Raw genomic sequence first — 23,476 nt, 5'->3', positions numbered from 1 at the left:
ATCATCGTAGTCATGACTTCCCTCGGAGGGCCGCTACGACTGTGAACCCATAGCAATTAAAGATTACCTCATATACTGTTATTACATACAGTATACACAACACATTGATGAATAACCAGTTTTGAAATCAGAAGCCTCTAAAAACATTACATTACATTTCTTTTCAAAGGGGGATTGGTAACCAAAAAAATGCTTGCAAATATCTCATTGGTATTACACCAGAACACAATGAGCAATTTTGATTTGCTTTCGCGGGCCACATAAAATAATGTGGTGGGCCGCATCTGGCCACCTAGCCACCAGTTTGACACCAGTGCTCTAAATTGTCCGTAGTTGTGAATGTGAGTGTAAATGCTTGTTTTTTAACATACAGTATGCCCTGCAATTGACTTGCGTCCAGTCCAAGGTGTACCCCGCCTCTCGCCTGGGGCCTATCCCATGGATGGACGGACCGATAAAAGTACATGATGTTTGTGGCGTGTTTGTAACACAGGTAATCGTGGACATGTCAGTTCCTCCGTCACCAGTTTGTTATTCTGTGGAGATGGATGTCTACCTCAGCCAATCAGAACTATCAGGGCCATCTTTCTCCAGCCCACTTCGAGACAGTCCCTCATCAGTGAGCATACACGAATACACTTTTCTTGCTGCTCTGCTGCTCAAGGTCTGCTAAAATTTAATATTCTTAAATAATTTTGCTGTAGTTACTGGAGAGCAAAGCTATTGACTCCAGCATCTTGGACTTCTGGGCTGCTTCTGGTTTGGTGCCCCAAAACGACGACACATGTCAGGACGATATTGCGGCTTCCTGGGCATCTTGTGACAGTCTGCTTAAAGAATCGGAAGTCCCTGACACCTGTGAGGCCTCACTTACTTTGTGCACAACACGCCAACTAAGAAGGAAAAAGGCTCGCATGCAGCTGAACTTGACCCCACGCTCCTCTTCTGACCCACCTGCTGCCCTACTTCATCCCCTCCAAAAAGACACTATGGACTATTACTCTTCTCCTGCACAGGATCGGGATATTTCCAATCCGCTGCAGGCTCACAACCACAATATGACAAACATTTTGACTCTGTCTGGTAAGAGAATCTTTGTCCTAATCTGCAACAGAAGAGTGAGTGAGTAAATCAATGTAATTATTTACAATAGAGTTTATCTTTATTTGTATGTGTTTCTTTCAGAGGAGAATCTGCTGATGTCAATAGAAGAAGCAACAGAGGACAGTGTCCATTTCACCAGAAACAACTCAGACAGCGGTCGGGACTCTCCAACTACGGCCTCATCATTCTCTAATGCGTAAGGTCTACTTCTGACTGCTCTTTGCATGGCTTGCTTACTGTAATTTAAGACATGATCCAAGATTATTTTGACGATTTATTAATATTCTTGTCTTTTCTTAGCCAGAGCACCTTGTGTAGCAGTTGGTCGGATCACACTGAGGATAAATACCTCCATGAGCCGGAGTTTCTTAAGTTTGAGCCTCATTCGTGTCCTTCCCTATGCGAGACAAAACTCTACAAATGTCCGTCTGTTCTATCTATGGACTCGGTGGCCAGCACCTTCCTACCGAGTCCTTATCCTGACTCGACAAGATGCTCCTCCACCACACGCATTGGTACAGTAAAGTCGGTGGGAAATACAAAATTAATAGCCATAGTAGTGTCTTTGAATTAAGAAAACATTCACAGGGCAGCCCTCCACAGTTGCACAGTTGAAAGATTAATAATAATAATAATAATAATAATAATAATAATAATAATAATAATAATAATAATAATAATAATTCATTAGGGCACCATGGTGGGTGACTGGTTAACATATCTGTCTCACAGTTCTGAGGACTCGGATTCAAATCCGGCCTCACCTGTGTGGAGTTTGCATGTTCTCCCCGTGCCTGCGTGGGTTTTATCCGGGCACTCCGGTTTTCTCCCACATCCCAAAAACATGTATGGTAGGTTGATTGAAGACTCTAAAGTGCCTGTAGGTGTGAATGTGAGTGCGAATGGTTGTTTGTTTAAATGTGCTCTGCGATTGGCTCGCAACCAGTTCAGGGTGTACCCCCACTCCTGTCCGTTGATAGCTGGGATAGTGTACCCCGCCTCTCGCCAGAAGTCAGCTGGGATAGACTCCAGCATGCCCACAACCTTAGTGAGGATAACCTGTACAGAAAATGGAGAGTTGGATGATTCCTTAACATTTCAGTTTATGTTTTATTTAACCTTTATCAAACCAGGTAAGCCAATTGAGAACAGATTTTAGTTTACAGGATGTAGGATGTCTTTAGCAGATAATCCTGACCGACTAGACATGTGGTGTGGGATGTGTTTTGAGGGATTTTTCCTCTTCGGTCTGTTTGGATAAAAATAGTCAGGTCGACAATCGTAAATATTAAAACTGTTCAATATTTGCAATCACAAGTCCTTATGTGTGTGGTCAGCATCGAGGTCGGCTGAGCCACGGACACCATGACTGTGACGTGAAATAAAACTATTGTCAATTAGGAATGGAATGGAAGCTCACTGTTGATGGAGACAAACAGAGGAGCAACTGGTGGTGTTGTTTGTATAACATGTCTCATAAAGTCATTCAATACAAAAAAATAAAAATAACAAGAGTTTGCCACGGCAATGTCGTTACTAGATAAGCTAACGGGTATCCGAGCTTCCTTTCTTTCAGTTTCTCCTACTACGCTTTATTTTTCTTTTTCATTTCCATGTACTCTGCTTTAGGCATCATTAGAGGTCGGCGCAGCTGGCTGTTTCCTCCCTGGGTGCTGTATATGATCTACCCACTAGTAGCTGTCCTGATCGGAGCCTGCCTTGCTCTTGTCGGAATCTATGGCAGCCTCTTCTCCAGAACAGTGGTCCTCATGTGGCTCATATCTGCGCTGTCTGCCTTCCTCACCTCAGCTCTCCTCCTGGAACCTCTCAAGGTCAGATCAAACCCCTCCAAGTCGCTGGCAATGCTTCTTAGAACTTTAGTGGGTGTTCTACCTCGCCTAGGTGTGCATTCAGGCCCTGATCTACACTGTCATTTGGCGACCTGTGGATCCAGAGGTGGAGGACCAACTAGCCCAGGAGACCACAGTGGTGAGAGCATTTGGAGAACATGGTGGGAAGGTTCGACCACCCTGTGGCTATGGACTGCTGCAGGCTAAAGAGGAGGCTAGGAAAGTCCGTGCACTGAGGTCACTCATGAGGGTGAGAAAAAAAAAAAAAAAAGAGCTACGGTCTTTGTTACAATTCACATTTATCTTGATTGTCTTTTTCATCTTTTATGAAGCAATGTGTGTTCCAGCTGCTATTTCTGTTGCTGGTGCTCATGGTGAACTACCAGGACAGTGTGGAAAGAAGCCAGGGGCGGCTGTTGCACTCCGCTGTTAGACGCCAGCTTCACAGCGCTCCCTACGGTGACCTCAACCTAACATCTATCAGAAAGTAAGCACAATGCACTCTAAACCAATTCAGAATGCTATTAATTTATTGGCGCCTGAATACGTCCGAGTGGCACAACGCGAGTAACTACCGCTGACCTGAACTGAAAGCATGCCAAAACCTGTTGCTTTTTGTTTTTTTATTTCTTAAAACAAAATTCTAATTGAATTCAGCAGTACCTGTGGGTGAGGAGGATAAGGTTAATCGACTTTGTAAATTGGTCTACAGAGAAGAAAACAATACTACCTCGTGGTGGAGTAGCTGTAGCCCATTTTAAAGGGACATACTGGAAACCAAACCCTCATCATTGGCTTTAAAGTTGAAAAGTGAAGTGTATGAAGTTTGAAGTTATTTTGAGTCAATGCCTCACTGAGTAGACTTTAGCAGGCTATCCATTTTAACGTCAAAAGAATACACCTGTGCCACGAATCTGAGCAACAGAAAGCTCAAACTCAAATGATCATAGGCTTTTCACGTAGATATCAGGTGAGTAGAACAGTTACCATAGCCCCAGGGATTGTAAATCAAATAGCATCAGTCACCACTCAGCGAGGATAATTTACTATTTTTTATTGCTATCTCTCAATGGCCATATTATCTATGTCTGGACCACATCAATTTCTGAATTGGATTTACTGTTGAAGTTTAAATTAGGGCCCAGTTTTGGAGAAAGAAATCAGATCCACAACCAATATACATTGACCCGTCATAACAAAAAGACCACTTGCAAGATTGAGTGATCCAATACAAGTGCTCATATCAAAATAATAATGCTCACTTTTGATTGACAGCTATTTACCACATACCTTACAGTAAAATACTTTAAAGTGATTTTGCAGTAATTAACAACAGTTTCCACTGCATCATGGAATTTTGGTTGTCACAAAGAGAGCAACTGTATTTTGCATGCAGCAAAATTGTGAAGCTGCGTGCTCCCAGCATGCATTGTGCCATAAAATGTTGAACTGTTCCCATAATAAAGATGTTCATCCTTATTGTTCATGAACAATGAGGATTAACGTAACATTGATCATGTGTGTTTATGTTATCCGTAGTTTGTTGAATGTGTCTTATTTAACTCGCGCATTACATGTTGCACTTATTTTTTCATGAAACCCTGACTGTGGGTTGTGTAAAGTTCAGATGTATGCTCAGTGAAGCTAACATACTGTAAGTGTTACCTGGCCTACTTCTTCTGCAAACCAAAAGCACTCCCTTTTACCTTGTGTAACTCATCAGCACCACAATCAATAGAAACATTGATTTGACACTGTTGTCAGTAACTACTGTAATCAAGTTTAGAGAAACTTACTGGCAAGTGTTGCCAGTAGTAAAAACTCTATGAAATGTCTAACAGTGCAGTGGGGCTGAAAATTATTAATCGCTAATTGCTTACACTTTTGCAGCTGCTTAGATGTAGAGCTGTGGATGAACAGTACCTTGGTGACCTACCTGCACCAAAACCCCTCGCTCCGACTTTTGGGGTCACCACGTCTCCAATACACACACACACTGGGCCGGGCGCGGGTCACTCTGGGAAACAGCAGCGTGGCGACACAGCGAGTCCTGGACGACCTCCACATGGGAGCCTTTTGCATTAATCAGTAAGCAGATTTCCGGTGTAATCTCCCATAATGTCAAAATGCTTAGATTTTGATGCTAATTGGGCTTGTTTATCACCTTCTTCAGGCTCAAGACCCTCTCTTTGGATTTTACACAGTATCACAGAGAGTCCAGTTTATTTCTATGTCTGTCCATCCAACTCGATTGGACACAAAGAGTCACTTCTTCCCTCTCCATCTATCCGGTCCTCATTCCATCATCGCATGAAGGCTTAGACCTCCATCTGGTCCTGATGGTAAAACCAACCCAGGCGCTAACATTTATCATCTACAAATTAAAACTGATTTCTTAAAACATTCTGGCTCTATTTGACAGGTTTTCCTTCTCAGTTCTGCTCTCCTCATCTTGTTTGGGGAACTGTGGTCGATGGCTAATGAGCGTTCTCAGTATCTGTGTCAAGCCAAACATTGGCTACAGCTCATGTTGGCTGCATTGTCTTTGGCGACAAGTGTGCTCCACCTCTGTTTTCTCTCCGAGGCCACTTCCTGTGTTTCCCAGGTAAATGTACAATCAAAAAATATGGATACAAATATTGAGACATAACTTCCTTCATCTTCCTCCCCTGTACGAGAAGTCCGGCATAGGATCAGGACTGACCTGTGAGAGGCCTCATCATTCCACAGGGCATACACACAGTACCGATAATTATACTTAATTTAAGACAGATTTCCTCTATTCCAATTGAAGTCAACAAAAGTCTGCTGATCGGATGTCTCTAAAATATTATCCTGATCAATTAACCTGTGGCATGGGGTGTGTTATGACTGTTTTTATCCACTCTGGAAACAGTCAGGGCAGTCAATAAAATGAAATACTGCTTAAATATGCAGTACATAATGATCCCTGTTCAAAGCCAAATCCAACTGCAACTTTCCACTATGCAAATTTGATACGTATTTTAGGTCCTTGTAATGTGCATCTGATCCTCTCCTATGATTTAGCTGCGATCTCAACCTGACACCTTCATCAACTTCCATGGCCCTGCTCTACTGATTCAAAGGTCTTCTCAATGTGCTGCTGTCTTACTTACTCTTCTGGTCCTAAAGGTAATTGGGAGCTGCAGTTTCCTGTAACACATAACAATATCGGCCTGTTGTTTTTGACTGTAATAAATACACTTTTCCATTGTTTTGTGTTCCAGCTGTTGGGAACATTAAGATTTGTGCGGAGGTGGGTTCTGATCATCAGAGTCCTGAACAGAGCTTGGAAGGAGTTGTGGGCCTTAAGTTTCCTCTTACTACTACTGCTTTTGTTCATTACTCACCTCGGGAATACGGTAAAATTGTAAAATTGAATTGATTATTAAAAAGAACTGGATTTAACATCTCTGTTCTGGTTTCAGCTCTTCTCACGGTCAGTGGAAGGCTTTTTGTCCATGCATCAGGTGGTTGTTTCACTGATGTCCATTCTGCGTGGCCGGCTTGGCCTCCAAAGACTATGCAGGGTCCACCCTGTCCTCGGTCCTCTCTATGGACTACTGTTGATGGGGGCATGTTTCTGGCTCATGGCCAAACTCTTAGGAGCTGTTCTCATTCGTGCGTACAGGTACTGCACAACACTTTTGTATTTGTCTTTGCTAAGCGTGCTCCAGGGCTGCCCTAGCCTAGCATCATTAATAATTAACTAAACTGGATTAATATGCTGCCCTGCGATTGGCTGGCAACCAGTTCAGGGTGTACCCCGCCTCCTGCCCGATGATAGCTGGGATAGGCTCCAGCACGCCCGCGACCCTAGTGAGGAGAAGCGGCTCAGAAAATGGATGGATGGATGGATGGTTGGATTAATATGCTTCCTCCATCCATCCATTTTCTGAGCCGCTTCTCCTCACAAGGGTCGCGGGTGTGCTGGAGCCTATCCAAGCTGTCATCGGGCAGGAGGCGGGGTACACCCTGAACTGGTTGCCAGCCAATCGCAGGGCACATACAAACAAACAACCATTCGCACACCAGTCCCCAGAACTGTGAGGCAGATATGCTAACCATTAGTTCACCGTGCCAACGTCCAGTGCTTCAATTGTAGACAATTGTAGACAAAAATGATATCACAACCATGAAAAATGAAGAAGCATCCATCCATTTTCTTTTACGCTTACCCTCACTAGGGTCGCGGGCGTGCTGGAGCCTATCCAGAAGCGGGGTACACCCTGAAATGGTCGGCAGCCAATCGCAGGTCACATATAAAGAAAACAATCATTCGCACACACATTCACACCTACGGGCAATTTAGAGTCTTCAATCTCCCTACCATGCATGTTTTTGGGAAGTGGGAGGAAACCGGAGTACCCGGAGAAAATCCACGCAGGTACGGGTACAACATGCAAACTCCACACAGGCGAGGCCTCAGAACTGTGAGGCAGATATGTTAACCAGTCAGCTACCGTGCCGCCAATGAAGAAGCAATGTTTGTGAAATAGAAATCTGAGTCATTGCCAAACGTACAGCCACAACTGTTCCTGTACAACCAGATTTGTTATTACTGTATTTGGCTGTATTTTTTTCAAGGGCTGAGAAAGCAGACATTTATCGTCCAACGACAGAACCGCAGGACTATGAGATGGTGGAGTTCTTCATCAAGAGACTCAAGCTGTGGCTTGGACTCACCAAGGCTAAAGAAGTGAGTATAAACATTAGTTGACTTTTATTTATTATTTCTGCTCCGGCCATGGTTTGCATGCTCTCCCAATGCTTTCCCTCTCACGTTCCAAAATATCCATGTTAATTGAATACTCTAAATTGTTCTTCAATGTGAATAGTTTGTATGTGCCTGCGATTGATTTGTGATTGATTGGCGACAAGTCAAGGGTGTACCCACGACTCGCCTCTTGCCTAAAGTCAGCTGGGATAGGCTCCAGATCACTCTCCACTCTAATAAGGACAAGCACAATAGAAAATTGATGAATTGACTTTTATTGAAAAGTAGTCACTTTATGCCACTGATGCTAGCTATTTCCTTTCTGTTATAGTTCAGGCACAGGGTGAAGTTTGAAGGCATCGACGTTCCTTCTTCCAGAGTCTCCCAGGAATCCCATATTTCCACTCTCTTTTCCTCCCTTCCATCTTCTCAGTCGCCGTCCTCAGCTCCTTCCTTTTCATCTCCACGTCGCTTGTCGTCATCCCTCTCTGTCTTGTCTGAGGAGTTTTCACTTTCTGAACAAGGGTTTGACGTCCAACCTTTCCTGGACCACCTGCTGCCGTGTGTCAATGCTTTGCTATCTCAGTTTGATCGGGTCACCCAGATAACTGAGGATGTGCACAACCTGGAGAGTGAATGTAGAGCTCTGTGTAGGAGAAAGAAAAGTAAGATCGGTAACAAGGAGAAATGTGAGGACAGATTAAAAAAATCAGCAAATCCAAAGGATCAGGAATGTGATGGGAGGACTAAAGGTGAAGTAAGACGCAGGAGGACAGGTTTGCTTTACGCTAATCCACAAAAATCCATTTCATCCATGTTTCCTTTCACTCCTTCCACAATTCAACCCCCTGATGCACCAGTCCACCTCTGCCCACGGACAAGGAGCTCTCACTCAGAATCTGAATCATTACATCGACAGTATCACATGTCTAGTGACACAACTGAAGCAGCAAAGCACGCAACAGGAATCTACAGCTTGCATCCTGTAAATTCTCCTGCTTTTATTAGTTTTCCCAAGAGGAGAGCGTGGCATTCTGGAAGCTCTCACTCAGCTGATGCAGCTCAAAGGTTGTGGCTAAAACAAGGCGGTGTTGCCCCATGTGGCAGTTTTGCTCTCACCTTCAACCGACCAAATAGCGAAGAGGGCATAAGCAGACGTATCAGCGATGGGGCGCCGAAAAAGAGGAAGGCTTGGATCTCTGAGGGACCCTCTTAAACATTTTCACATCAAAATTATCTACATTTTGGAACCGGTGAAACATAGAGGAATTTCTTTGGAGAATAAAGACGAGAGACAACAGGGTCTCAATTTTGTCAATTACATTTTTGCAATAATTACTTCCCCTAAGCTTGCCAAACACAAGTGAAAAATAGTTTTTCCTATTATGCTTTCAGTGTACGTGTTTGGATATTGGAATATTTGAAGGAAAAGAAACTAAAAAGTTGTAATGCCATGTGAAAAATCTTTCTAACTAGTGTATCCTATTTTTTCAGTTTTTATTAAGAAAGTGTTTGACATCTTGTAACACTCCATATTTTTTAAACATGTTTTTTTAAAATCCATTCATCCATCGATTCTCAACACTGTTTATCCTATTCACGGTCGCAGGGCGCTGAAGCCTATCCTAGCTTACTTCGGGCGAAAGGCTCACATTCACACTGTCACTGAGTGGGAACTGAACCCACGCTGCCTGCGCCCAAGTCAGGTGAATGTACAACTACACCAACAGTGACAAATTGTAAAACAATTTAACAATTTTACTATTTAAAAAAATAGTGTGAACATTTGTATCATTCAATTTTTATTTTATTTTTTTATAATTTCCTTTCTCTACACCGCTTAGCCAGTTCAGGGTTGTGGGGAGCTGGAGCCTATTCTGGGCAAAAGGTGGACTGGTCAGTCAATCATAGGACATACATTTACGTACATTTTTTGCAATATATATTTTTTTCGAATTAAAAGAAATGTGTGATAGGTTTTAACATAACACATATATTGTAATACCTTGTAACAATATGTTTTACTTTAAAACTAAATCATGTGATATCCTGTAACATCAAACATTGTTTTGCATTTTTTTGAACATTCCCATTCCCTGTAACATTCAAAATTGTTTTACTTTTTTTAATATTTTAAAAACAGTAGTATCTTGTAACAATCAACATTTTGTTTACATTTTTACACTTTTTAATTAAAACAATTACATTTTAAAATTAGTAAGTGTGATAATTTGTAACATTTAACATTTTGTGTACAGTCTTTTTATACAGTGGGTACGGAAAGTAGTCAGACCCCCTTAAATTTTGCACTCTTTGTCATATTGCAGCCATTTCCTAAAATAATTTAAGTTCTTTTTTCCCCCTCAGTAATGTACACACAGCACCCCATATCGACAGAAAATTTTTTAATTTTTAAAATTTTTGCAGATTTATTAAAAAAGAAAAACTGAAATATTACACTGCCATAGGTATTTAGACCCTTTGCTGTGACACTCGTATATTTAGTCCAGCGGTGTTTGATTATACTGATTGGACTTGATAAGGAAAGCCACACACCTGTCTATATAAGACCTTACAGCTCACAGTGCATGTCAGAGCAAATGAGAATCATGAGGTCAAAGGAACTGCCTGAAGAGCTCAGAGACAGAATTGTGGCAAGGCACAGATCTGGCCAAGGTTACAAAAAAAATCTGCTGCCCTTAAGATTCCTAAGAGCACAGTGGCCTCCATAATCCTTAAATGGAAGACGTTTGGGACGACCAGAACCCTTCCTAGAGTTGGCCGTCCAGCCAAAATGAGCAATTGGGGGAGAAGAGCCATGGTGAGAGAGGTAAAGAACAACCCAAAGATCACTGTGGCTGAGCTCCAGAGATGCAGTCGGGAGATGGGAGAAAGTTCTAGAGAGTCAACCATCACTGCAGCCCTCCATCAGTCGGGGCTTTATGGTAGAGTGGCCCGACGGAAGCCTCTCCTCAGTGCGAGACACATAAAAGCCCACATGGAGTTTGCTAAAAAAAGCACTTGAAGGACTGACTCCAAGATGGTGAGAAATAAGATTCTCTGGTCTGATGAGACCAAGATAGAACTGTTTTGCCTTAATTCTAAGCAGTATGTTTGGAGAAAACCAGGCACTACTCATCACCTGTCCAATACAGTCCCAACAATGAAGCATGGTGGTGGCAGCATCATGCTGTGGGTGTGTTCTTCAGCTGCAGGGACAGGGAGACTGGTTGCAATCGAAGGAAAGACTGAATGCGGCCAAGTACAGGCATATCCTGGACGAAAACCTTCTCCAGAGTGCTCAGAAACTCAGACTGGGCCGAAGGTTCACCTTCCAACAAGACAATGACCCAAAGCACACAGCTGAAATAACGAAGGAGTGGCTACAGAACAACTCTGTGACTGTTCTTGAATGGCCCAGCCAGAATCCTGACTTAAACCTAATTGAGTATCTCTGGAGAGACCTGAAAATGGCTGCCAACCAACGTTCACCATGCAACCTGACAGAACTGGAGAGGAACTGCAAGGAGGAATGGCAGAGGATCCCCAAATCTAGGTGTGAAAAACTTGTTGCATCATTTCCAAAAAGACTCATGCCTGCATTAGCTCAAAAGGGTGCTTCTACTAAATACTCAGCAAAGGGTCTGAATACTTATGGCTGTGTGATATTTCAGTTTTTCTTTTTTAATACATCTGCAAAAATTTCAACAATTCCGTTTTTTTCCGTCAATACGGGTTGCTGTGTGTATATTAATGAGGAAACAAATGAACTGAAAGGATTTTAGCAAATGGCTGCAATATAACAAAGAGTGAAACATTTAAGGGGTTCTGAATACTTTCCGTACCCACTGTCCATCCATCCATCCATTTTCTGAGCCGTTTCTCCTCACTAGGGTCGCGGGCGTGCTGGAGCCTATCCCAGCTGTCATCGGGCAGGAGGCGGGGTACACCCTGAACTGGTTGCCAGCCAATCGCAGGGCACATACAAACAAACAACCATTCGCACTCACAGTCACACCTACGGGCAATTTAAAGTCTCCAATCAATGCATGTTTTTGGGATGTGGGAGGAAACCGGAGTGCCCGGAGAAAACCCACGCAAGCACGGGGAGAACATGCAAACTCCACACGGGCAGGGCCAGGGATTGAACCCTGGTCCTCAGAAATGTGAGGCTGACGCTCTAACCAGTCGGCCACCGTGCCGCCTCGTACCCACATTTTTGGTTTTATTTAAAAACAAAAGTGTTTCTGTATATAGATTTTTAGTTTAAAAGTAGCATGCTATCTTGTAACGTCCAATATAACTGAAATAAAAACTAAAAGAATAAATAAATCATTAAATTGATGATTTCGAACAATACACTTTACAAAAACAAGCATTGTGGTGGCCTGGTTTAATTTAACAGCAATAATAATAATAATAATAAACCTTTGAAATCCATGTCTAAACATAAAAGTTTATCGTCATCTTCACGTCTTCCCAACAGTTTGTGCATCAGCGCTTTTGCGCGACATCGCGTGTCCGTTTACGGTATTACAACAACGCCTCCTCGTGCCTGCTTAGTCGGGAAGTTTTGGAACCACCCTCACTGTGTCAACGCCAAATGCTAGCTTGCCACACTTTATGGATTAGAATGCTCAGACTAGCATGGTGTCGCTCGGCGTCCAAATATAGCTGCGTGGAACCTGCGCGTCTTGTCATTGCAGCCCTCGGGCACACGACCCCTCCTGGCAAGAGTTCGGTTAATAGCGTAACGTTGTTCCGACAGTTTACCCACCACCACTCAGCAACCGTCCACTTCCACAGGTAAAAGAGACGATAACTGTGACGTTACTTAACCCAGATATACTATAAATAATTATATTTTAGTGTGCGATTAACTAGGATTTGTTGAGGCGTGCTACGCGAGACTTCAATAATAAATTATAGTCGTTATAACTCCCCAGAGACTATTGACAATTTTTAGACATTTTATTTCGATAACCACTTCCAGCTATTATCTAAATGCCGTATATTTTCATTCGGCATAGTTGCATTCTCATGAAAAACCAACCTAAGTCGAGTGCGTGGTGTTATTGTCTTGCGAAGACATGTCGAGTCATGGTGACAGGACTGCTCCTGCAAGGTTAAATTTAGTCAGCCAAAGCAATACCAAAAGTCAAAGCAAAGGGCTAATGTAGTTTAAATGTGGCCGAATGTAGAGGAACGATCTGATGTTTAGGAATAGGTCTTTAGAGAGACTTTGGGCGTTTGAATTGTTCTCTGTGAAGGAGGATTCGTAAATTGAGAATCTCTCAAAGAAAATCCGCACATGGGTTTGAGCATGAGTAGCTACGGAAGCTGAAAGGCGTATTTTCTGAATACATACTTTATTTTAGGGTGGTTCTGTTCCATAATCTTCCTAGTACTCTATCATTATGAAGGCAATTGTTAACTAATTCTAAAGTGAAGGTATAAAAGTATACAATGCTTATAAATAAGCTACAAACGGAATATATATATATTTTTTTTACCCAGATCATCTTCCCTTACGATGGCATCAGGGGGTGAAGGTTCGTCATCTACTCCTCCCCAACACACCAACAGGTTAGCTAAGGAGAGGTCACCCTACCTGCTGCAACATGCACACAACCCCGTTGACTGGTGAGTAGTGTTTAACCACAGATAGGCTAGCATTTAGCAAGTGCTTCTGATCAGGACTCTAATGTTAATTATGCTTCTATCAGGTATCCATGGGGACAAGATGCCTTTGACAAGGCACGGCATGAAGACAAACCAATCTTTTTATCAGGTGTTTTGTTTAAAAAAAAAAATAATCCAATACAACAAAAATGCAATTGTGATTTTTTTTCTTCTTAAAATGTAAATCCAAATGTGGTGAACAAAAAAAAAGTTCAATACAACTGAACTGTACTTAGGCAGTGATTCATTTGTGTACCAATAGAGTAAGCTTGCGTACCAGCTCTTTGAAAATCACTGCTTTAAAATGTAATAATCAAAATACAAACAACAAAAAGTGCATAGTTATAAGGAAGAAGTTGTAAATTAAAGATAAATTTAATTGAAGAAAAATAGGAGGCACGGTGGACGACTGGTTAGAGCGTCAGCCTCACAGTTCTGAGGACTCGGGTTCAATCCCCGGCCCCGCCTGTGTGGAGTTTGCATGTTCTCCCCGTGCCTGCGTGGGTTTTCTCCGGGCACTCCGGTTTCCTCCCACATCCCAAAAACATGCATTAATTGGAGACTCTAAATTGCCCGTAGGCATGACTGTGAGTGCGAATGGTTGTTTGTTATCTGTGCCCTGCGATTGGCTGGCAACCAGTTCAGGGTGTACCCCGCCTCCTGCCCGATGACAGCTGGGATAGGCTCCAGCACGCCCGCGACCCTAGTGAGGAGAAGCGGCTCAGAAAATGGATGGATGGATGGATGAAGAAAAATATAAACCCATCACTTTAGTTTTTGCTCCAATTCTTCTTGAGCTGAACTCAAAGATCTAAGACTTTCTGTGTGTACACAAGGCCAATTTCTCTCAAATATTGTTCACAAATGTGTCTAAATCTGTTAGTGAGCACTTCTCCTCTGCCGAGATAATCCATTCACCCCACAGGTGTGCCATATCAAGATCAGACAGCATGATTATTGGACAGGTGTGCCTTAAAATGTCCACGATAATCATCATAATCCTAAAGCACACCTGTGCAATACTGTCTGATCTTGATATGCCACACCTGTGAGGTCAATGGATTTTCTCTACGACGAAAAAGTTCTCAATAACATATATTTAGACAGATTTGTGAACAATAATTGAGCAAAATAGATCTTTTGTGTACATAGAAAGAGTCTTAGAGCTTTGAGTTCAGTTCATGATTTTTGGAGCAAAAACAAAAGTGTTGTGTTTAGATTTTTTTCTTTCCATGTATGTAGACCTTTTCCTCTGAAATTATGACTTCATTCAAATAATATATGGACTTAACTCTTGTAATTACAACCAAACTCTTAATTAAATTCACTTTTCTCATTCACTTGTTTTGAAAAACTAAACATTTGGAACCTTTTGACCATCAGTGGGCTACTCAACATGCCACTGGTGCCATGTTATGGAGAGGGAGTCTTTTGAGGATGAGGAAATTGGCAAGTTACTCAGTGACAACTTCGTCTGCATCAAAGTCGACCGAGAAGAAAGACCGGATGTGGATAAAGTCTACATGACCTTCGTACAGGTACTTTGCCACATAGGTTCATCTTGTTAAAGCTGCAATTTATTTCTTGTGGTCTAAGGGGGTTGCAATGTCTGCAGGCAACAAGTGGAGGGGGAGGATGGCCCATGAGTGTGTGGTTAACTCCTGATCTCCGTCCTTTCATCGGGGGCACTTACTTTCCACCCGGAGACCACGGAAGACGACCTGGCTTTAAGACAGTCCTCACCCGAATCATGGATCAGGTATAATAATGAGTTTTCTATAATTTGAGCACACACTGCTATATTGCCGGTTTTTCTCATCTACTCAGTGGCAGAATAACCGTTCTCACTTGGAGTCCAGCGGGGACAGAATCCTCGAGGCACTGAAAAAAGGTACGGCTGTGACTGCAAACCTGGGCGACAGTCCTCCTTTGGCTCCTGATGTGGCTCAACGCTGCTTCCAACAGCTGGCTCGCTCTTATGAGGAAGAGTATGGAGGGTTCAGAGATGCTCCCAAGTTCCCCACACCGGGTAGGCATGACCACAGAAGCCTCAGTAGTCAACTCTCTGCGTTCTACCTTTTTTTCCTCTCAACTTCCTTTTGTCTCTTCCCTTTCCAGTGAATCTGATGTTCCTCATGTCTTACTGGTCTGTGAATCGCTCCACCTCGGAGGGCGTTGAGGCTCTCCAGATGGCTTTGCATACACTCCGTATGATGGCGTTGGGTGGCATCCACGACCACGTTGCCCAGGTTTACTCTTGATTTGCAAACTCCCCTTTAGGCTTTTCACAATCACAAAGCAGAATCCCTAATTTTTCCAATTGCTCTCTGTGTCTGTTTTTCTCAGGGTTTTCATCGTTACTCCACAGATTCCTCTTGGCACGTTCCACACTTTGAAAAGATGTTGTACGACCAGGCCCAGCTTGCCGTCGCTTACATAACTGCCTTCCAGGTGTGTGTTTGTGTGTGATTGTGTGTCCCCTGGCTGTGTGAATGGGTTCTTCTCACTACTGACAGGGCAATTAATACTACACCATTATTTTACCCAGTTTGTTAGTGATTCTTGTGGCAGTAATTATAGTGTTTATATCAATGGTTGAACTTGCAATTAATTAATCACAATCACATTTCAATAGAAGTATTTGATTTAAAAAAAAAAAAAAAAAAAAGATTTTCGATAACTAGACATACTTAATTTTTGTTTTTGTTTTCAATACTACATGCAGACACGTCTACTTGAGCCATCATCTTATTGTGGTCAACCTTACAGTAGATCCCAGTACTCCAGTTGTCAGGGGCTTTATCTGGGCATGTCTCACCAGTAGGACTCCCTGAAGAAGACCCAGTAAGCGAAACTTTACAGGCACATACATTTTTGGACATTGACACAATTCGCATCTTTTTGGCTCTAAACACCACGACAATGGGTATGAAATGAAACCAACAGGATTTGCTTTAACCACAGACTTTCGGCTTTAATTTGAGGGTATTTCTATATCCAAATCAGGTTAACAGTGTAGGAATTGCAACAGTTTATAAACAGGCCTCCCCAAAAAGTAAAAAATCAAAGTTTCACTTTTTAATACATGGTTGCAAATGCTTTGCAGTCACTTACAGCCTGAAGTTTGGAACGCACTCGCAACTTGCAACCAACGTAATTATGACATTTTGAAAAAAATATTTTATTATTTCAATAGATTTTCTCATTTATAGTAATTTCAGCATTGAATGATAACATTGTTTTATTATAGTATTAAGTTTATTCTAGCTGGTTTGGCCTCATTTCCCGAGGGAGCAACCATTAAAAATAAAGTTAATTAGGGCACACGGATGCTGGGTTGCTCAAATATGAACAGCCTCATACATGCCCATGTATAATGAGGCTTTAGCTACCACCTCAGCATTTACACTGCATATAAATCACCTGACAGCAGCTTGAAGGTTACCTTCATGTCGAATCACGACTCTAAGCATCTGTGTGCTGTTTGCTTCTTTCCCAGGTATCAGGTGAGCAGATTTTTGTGGATGTGGCGAAGGACATACTGCTTTATGTCTCCAGAGACTTGAGCGATAAGGTGACCATGGATAGTTCTTCCTCTTGTGTTTGTGTACATTCTTCTTACTGTCAGGGGTCTTATGGAGAATTGATGTTACATAACATCAAGCTTAATCAGCTTTGCAAACTTTTTTGCACCAAGTTACTATCCCCTCCAAAAGTATGAACGGCAAGGTCACTTCCTTAGTTTTTGTTGTATACTGAAGACTTTTGGGTTTCAGTTCAAAGGGTGAATGAGACAAAAGTTAAGAATTACAGCGTTTATTTCATGGTATTTACATCAAGATGTGTTAAACGACTCAGGACAGAGTACCTTTTGTTTGAAGCCACTCACTTTTCAAGTGTTGCTTACTTGAAAAGTGAGTGGCTTCAAAACAAAAGTATTGGAACAGACATTTTTAAATTAACAAAGTGAATAACATTTTATATTTGGCGGCATAACCCTCTCCCTTCAGTCTCCTACTCAGGAGGTAAAATGCATGCTCTATTGGGTTAAGGTCCGGTGATTGACTTGGCCAGTCTAAGACCTTCCACTTTTCCCCCCTGATGAAGTCCATTGTTGTGTTGGCAGTGTGTTGTGGGTCATTGTCTTGTTGCATGATGAAGCTTCTCCCGATTAGTTTGGATGCATTTTTCTGGAAATTGCAAGACAACATGGTTTTGTAGACTTAAGGATTCATTCTTCTGGTACCATCAGAAGTTACATCAACACTAAAGACTTTTGAGTCCATTCCAGAAGAAGCCATTACAAGCCCAAGCCATAACATTACCTCCACCATGCTTCACAGATGAGCTTGTGTGTTTTGGATCATAAGCAGATCCTTTCTTTCGCCATACTTTGGCCTTTCTATCACTTTGGTAGAGGTTAATCTTCGTCTCATCAGCCCATAAAACTTTGTTCCAAAACTTTTGTGGCTCATCTCTGTACATTCTTTACAAAATCCAATCTGGCCATCAGATTGTTTTTGTGATGAGTGATTTGCATCTTGTGGTATGGCCTGGATATTTCTCCTCTCGAAGTCTTCTTCGAACAGTGGATTGCGATACCTTCACCCCTGCCCTGTGGAGAGTGGCAGTGATGTCACTGACTGTTTTCTTTGGGTGTTTCTTTACAATTCTCACAATGTTTCTGGTATTAACTGCTGTTGATATCCTTGGGTGACCTGTTCGATGTCTGTTGCTCAGTACACCAGTAGTTTCTTTGTTTTTCAGGACATTCCAAATTGTTGTATTGGTTATGCCCAATGTTTGGGCAATAGCGCTGATCAATGTTGATCTCTCAGCTTCAAAATTTTTTATTTTTTTTCCCCATAGACAGCTCTCTGGTCTTCATGTTTACTTAACAGCAAATGCAGTTTTCACAGGCGAAACCCAAAGCCAAAAGCAAGCACTATCTATTTAAGCAATCAACTAGAAACATCCATCAGTCACATGTTCCAATACCTTTGCTCACTTGAAAAGTGGGTGGCTTCAAACAAAAGGTGCTCTGTCCTGAGTTGTTTAACACATCTAGATGTAAATACCATGAAATAAAAACGAATTCTGAACTATTGTCTCATATTCATCTTTTGATCTGAAACGCAAATGGCTTCAGTATACAACAAAAACAAAGGAATTGACTATTTTAAATTTCAATCTAAATGATCCCTTCAATGGTGTGTAGCTTTGATTGCATGGTTAACATCAAGAGGTACTTAAATAACTTTTTTGTTAAATTGTACTTGTCAAAATAGTTTCAATGTCACGCTTTACTTTTAGTGGAGTATTTTTGTTAAGAATAAACAGTAATTTTACTCTGTTACATTGAGCTACATTTCGCTCACTAGTATTTTTCTATACAGGTATTTATTATTTGCACGATTTATTTATTTTTTTGTCAGAGAGACTTTTCACATTACTGTTTCATCAATACAACGTAGCAACTTGTGATGCTTGACTCCATTTGACCAATCAAAACAGAGCCAGGCAGTCACATGACTGCGCACGGTTTATGGAACTCCACACAGAAGCAAAGTTTTCAAAGGGACTCTTTCACATGAAACATGGCAGAAATCTAAATTACCGTATTGTTAACTTAAAGATAGATAGGCTCAAGCTCACCTGCGGCCCAAGTGAGGATAAGTGGTATGGAAAATGGATAGATTGCCTATGATAAAGAATAGCCATTTGTATCTGCATGAAAATGCCAGCATTTCAGCCTACAAGAACTCCAGTTGGAAATGGAGAAACATAAGAGGTTGTCTCGGTCTGACTTTTTAAAATGTAATGCTGTGTGGGATAAAACCAGCAAGTCAACCACAGCACATGAAAGCAAATTACAGTTTGTCTGACCCAATCAGACCCGTTTGAGCTCTGTTCCTCGCTGTAGAAAGGCTGGCGCTAATTCAAAAGGAGCGGGCAGAGAAGGAAATTTGCAATGTATGCACATCACTAAATATAATGATGGAAGTTTGCAGAACTCAAATTATTTTTGTGTTATGAAATATGTAAACAGGGTGACATGGTTAGCACGACTGGTTAGCACATCTGCCTCATAGTTCTGAGGACCTGGGTTCAAATCCGGCCTCGCCTGTGTGGAGTTTGCATGTTCTCACCGTGCCTGCATGGGGTTTCTTCGGGTCCTCCGGTTTCCTCCCACATCCCAAAAACATGCATGGTAGGTTCATTGAAAACTCTAAATTGCCCGTAGGTGTGAGTGTGAATGGTTGTTTGTCTATATGTGCCCTGTGACTGGCTGGCGACCAGTTCAGGGTGTACCCTGCCTCTCGCCCAAAGTCAGCTGGGATAGGCTCCGGCACGCCCCCGACCCTAGTGAGGATAAGCTGTACGAAAAATGGATGGATGGATGGAAACATGTCAATATTTCTGCTAAATGTGGGTGAGTTCTCTTGTGGAAGTTAAAATTTTATTATATGTAATTGTATGTGGCGGCACGGTGGACGACTGGTTAGAGCGTCAGCCTCACAGTTCTGAGGACCCGGGTTCAATCCCCGGCCCCGCCTGTGTGGAGTTTGCATGTTCTCCCCGTGCCTGCGTGGGTTTTCTCCGGGCACTCCGGTTTCCTCCCACATCCCAAAAACATGCATTAATTGGAGACTCTAAATTGCCCGTAGGTGTGAATGTGAGTGCAAATGGTTGTTTGTGTGTGCCCTGCGATTGCCTGGCAACCAGTTCAGGGTGTACCCTGCCTCCTGCCCGATGACAGCTGGGATTGGCTGCAGCACGCCCGCGACCCTAGTGAGGAGAAGTACTCCTACTTGAGTACAATTTTTGGATGTTCTGGTGAACATCACTTACTTTAAATAATGTGAAGACTTGGTAATGATGCTTACAAATAAGTATCGCAACATACATAATGTACACTGATAGGTATAAAATGAACAGGTAAGTACGCATTGCAGTCTTTTGTTTAAAATTCATATTTGCAAGATTTTTTAGTGCAAGTGAAAGAAAGCAATCAGCTGACTAAGGACATACACGAACAGTTAATTTCATTAGGAGTTTGATACGAAAGACATTACAAACATCCTCTTAAACCTTTGCGTTCCCTGGGTCTACCTTTTTTTCTTTTGATGAATGAGTTTACAACAAATAGGTCATGAAATAAAGCCCACACCTGCTGTAATCATTAGATTTTCTAATATTAATGATGCAATTATATGGTAATGATTAAATGTACAGCAAGTAGATTGCTTTTTCCTTGCATTATGTCCTACAGTATGATACGACTCGCTATTATTCAGGTGGGTGTTGGGATTTGTATGAGATGGCACAGTACAGTACTTTGCAATGGTGAACATGAATGGTATTTGGGTTGTGTGCCTTGACATAGTATATCCAAAAAGTTTACATTGCACTTAATTCACAGATACTAGATACAGTACATCCATCCATCCATTTTCTTTACCGCTTATCCTCACAAGGGTCACGGGAGGGCTGGAACCTATCCCAGCTATCTTCGGGCAGGAGGCGGTGTACACCCTGCACTGGTTGCCAGCCAATCGCAGGGCACATATAAACAAACAACCATTTGCAGACACATTCACACCTACGGGCAATTTAGAGTCTTCAATTAACCTACCATGCATGTCTTTTGGGATGTGGGAGGAAACCGGATTCCCATTTGATTCAGATGTTTTTTTTATTGTTGTGGTGCCAGAACATACAGCAGTTGAAATAAGTATTTAACACAGCATAAATAAATATAATGAATCAAAATAATAATTTTCCTCACTAAATATATTTCCAAAGGTGCTATTGACATGAAATTTTCATCAGATGTTGGGAACAACCCAAATAATCCATACATACAAAGAAAATAGAACAAATAAGTTCAGAAATTATGTTGTGTGTAATAATGTGAAATGACACAGGGAAAAAGTATTGAACACGCCAACTGGTGTTTAGTTAATACCTTGTACAAAAGCATTTGTTTATAATGACAGGTTCAAGACACCTACTGTATGGAGAAACAAGTCACATGCATTGCTCTGGTGTGATTTTGGCCCATTCCTCCACACAGGCAGTCTTCACATTTTGAAGGTTACATGGGCTTCTTTTATGGACATTGAGTTTCAGTTCTTTCCATCGATATTCGATTGGATTCAAGTCAGGTGATTGGCTGGGCCATTCTAGCAGCTTTATTTTTTTTTTCTTTGAAACCAATTGAGAGTTTCCTTGGCAGTATGTTTTGGATCATTATCCTGCTGAAATGTCCACCCTTGTTTCATTTTCATCATCCTCGTACATGGCAGCAGATCTTTGTAAAGAATGTCTCTGTAGATTTGCGTATTCATCCTTCCGTCAATAATATGAAGTTTAACGGTACCATTTGCTGAAAAGCAGCCCCACACCATCATCTTCCCACCTCCGAGCTTCACTGTTGGTATGGTGTTTTTAGGGTGATGTGCAGTGTCATTTCTCCTCCAAATGTGCTTTGCATTATGGCATCCAAACAGTTCAATTTTTCTCTCCTCAGACCAGACTATATTCTCCCAATAATTAACTGGCTCGTCCAAATGTTGTTCAATAAATTTGAAATAAATTTTGACATGCTTTTTTCCAATAATGGGGTCTTGCCTGATGAGCGTGCATACAGGCCATGGTGGCGGAGTGCATTACTCACTGTTTTCCTTGTGACAACAGTACCTGATAATTCCAGGTGTTTTTAAAGCACTCCACAGGTGGTCCTTGGCTCTTGGACAACTCCTGATTTTTCTTTGCACTCCTCTGTCAGAAATCTTGCAAGGAGCACCTGATCGAAGCAAATTTATGGTGGTATGATTGGCTTTCCCCTTAACATATTATGAGACCTTTTTGTAGGCCATCAATTAGGACTGAACCAGCTGATATTCATTTGCACTGACAAGGGGCTGGATTACTCTTTGATTTTTGATAGATTTTAGGTGTTGTCTTGGCTTTCCATGCCTTTTTGTACCTGCCTTTCTTCATGTGTTCAATACTTCTTCCCTGTGTCATTTCACATTATGACACACGACTTAATTTCTGATCTGATTTGTTCTACTTTCTTTTGTATGTATGGATTACTTGTGTTGTTCCCAACATCTGGTGAAAATTTCATGTCAGTAGCACCTTTGGAAATATATTTAGTGAGAAAAATGGTGACGTTAAGTACTTATTTCAGCCGCTGTATATTTGTATTGTACCACTTGAGAACAAAACAAAATCTGAATTGTCATGTGAACCATGCAATATAAATCCACACTTAAGCTATTTTTTTCCTTCAGTAAATGAGTGCGTAATGTTGGTGCTATTACATCTGTTTAGTTCCTTTAAATTGTTTGTCTATTAATTTGGGGTTTTGACATTTTCTTATCATTTATTCATAATGCGACTTCATATGTTTACTGTGTCATCTGAAGGCTCTTAGTGCTTTGTTGATTTCAAATGAGCTTGCGGTTAAAAAGCTTGCTCCTTCTCTGACCTTTTTCAACAGTCTGGGGGCTTCTACAGTGCAGAGGATGCAGACTCCGTCCCAACATCAGGGGGTTCCGAAAAGCGTGAGGGAGCTTTCTGCGTTTGGACAGCCTCGGAGGTTAGGCAGCTGCTGGCAGATGTGGCAGTGGGTGCTAGTGGGCCCACTACCCTGGCAGATGTTTTCATGCATCATTATGGAGTGAAAGAGCAAGGCAATGTTGCCCCAGAACAGGTGAGCAAGGATGCTGTTGATGCTGCAACCTTTGCACAACCTTTGCATAAGTTGCAGGTAAAGATGACAGGAGCTGTCAGGAATTATGACAGTTAGAATAAAGAAGACATCTGCAGTCCATATGAGTTCATATCTGTTCTGTATTTTGCCAGGACCCTCATGGGGAGCTGCAGGGCCAGAATGTGCTGATTGTGCGGTATTCCGCAGAATTAACAGCTGCGCACTTTGGCGTTAGCTTGGAGACGGTCAATGAGCTTTTGGCTTCGGCACGAGCCAAAATGGCAGAAGTGAGGAAGATTCGGCCACGCCCACATCTGGACACCAAAATGGTGGCCTCCTGGAATGGTAAAGACTTATTAGTGCACTCACACATTTGCA

The 23,476-nt window shown here is 42.0% G+C and overlaps 2 protein-coding genes across 7 annotated transcripts in view; both read left to right on the top strand.

Annotated features, from left to right (window-relative positions):
• The window catches only part of pkd1b (polycystic kidney disease 1b), a 30,464-nt gene extending 20,686 nt beyond the window's left edge, over window positions 1-9,778 (top strand). The window contains exons 29-43 of the mRNA XM_061755888.1: window positions 494-619; window positions 705-1,083; window positions 1,186-1,300; window positions 1,405-1,619; window positions 2,734-2,936; window positions 3,007-3,204; window positions 3,287-3,441; window positions 4,845-5,042; window positions 5,128-5,296; window positions 5,377-5,559; window positions 6,003-6,107; window positions 6,203-6,337; window positions 6,404-6,606; window positions 7,563-7,674; window positions 8,024-9,778. Coding sequence (XP_061611872.1) covers window positions 494-619; window positions 705-1,083; window positions 1,186-1,300; window positions 1,405-1,619; window positions 2,734-2,936; window positions 3,007-3,204; window positions 3,287-3,441; window positions 4,845-5,042; window positions 5,128-5,296; window positions 5,377-5,559; window positions 6,003-6,107; window positions 6,203-6,337; window positions 6,404-6,606; window positions 7,563-7,674; window positions 8,024-8,908 — 3,381 coding nt within the window. The 3' untranslated portion in view covers window positions 8,909-9,778. The remainder of the gene's footprint in view (window positions 1-493; window positions 620-704; window positions 1,084-1,185; window positions 1,301-1,404; window positions 1,620-2,733; window positions 2,937-3,006; window positions 3,205-3,286; window positions 3,442-4,844; window positions 5,043-5,127; window positions 5,297-5,376; window positions 5,560-6,002; window positions 6,108-6,202; window positions 6,338-6,403; window positions 6,607-7,562; window positions 7,675-8,023) is intronic.
• A 2,445-nt stretch (window positions 9,779-12,223) lies between these two features.
• The window catches only part of spata20 (spermatogenesis associated 20), a 48,113-nt gene continuing 36,860 nt past the window's right edge, over window positions 12,224-23,476 (top strand). For 2 of the 6 annotated variants that reach the window (XR_009785626.1, XM_061755885.1), the window contains exons 1-11: window positions 12,228-12,498; window positions 13,210-13,335; window positions 13,419-13,483; window positions 14,758-14,912; window positions 14,990-15,133; window positions 15,202-15,403; window positions 15,493-15,623; window positions 15,721-15,825; window positions 16,874-16,948; window positions 22,886-23,098; window positions 23,251-23,443. Coding sequence is in view for 5 of the 6 variants with exons in the window: in XM_061755885.1 (XP_061611869.1) it covers window positions 12,296-12,498; window positions 13,210-13,335; window positions 13,419-13,483; window positions 14,758-14,912; window positions 14,990-15,133; window positions 15,202-15,403; window positions 15,493-15,623; window positions 15,721-15,825; window positions 16,874-16,948; window positions 22,886-23,098; window positions 23,251-23,443 (1,612 nt within the window). In the remaining variant the exon portion in view is untranslated. Of the gene's footprint in view, window positions 12,499-13,209; window positions 13,336-13,418; window positions 13,484-14,757; window positions 14,913-14,989; window positions 15,134-15,201; window positions 15,404-15,492; window positions 15,624-15,720; window positions 15,826-16,873; window positions 16,949-22,885; window positions 23,099-23,250; window positions 23,444-23,476 lie in introns of all 6 variants that reach the window. The other 4 variants (XM_061755886.1, XM_061755882.1, XM_061755887.1 and 1 more) reach the window with 4 other exon arrangements.

The sequence above is a fragment of the Phyllopteryx taeniolatus genome, chromosome 19 (genome assembly GCF_024500385.1).
Source record: "Phyllopteryx taeniolatus isolate TA_2022b chromosome 19, UOR_Ptae_1.2, whole genome shotgun sequence".
Lineage (NCBI taxonomy): Eukaryota > Metazoa > Chordata > Actinopteri > Syngnathiformes > Syngnathidae > Phyllopteryx > Phyllopteryx taeniolatus.
This window is presented reverse-complemented; position numbering and strand designations above follow the sequence as displayed.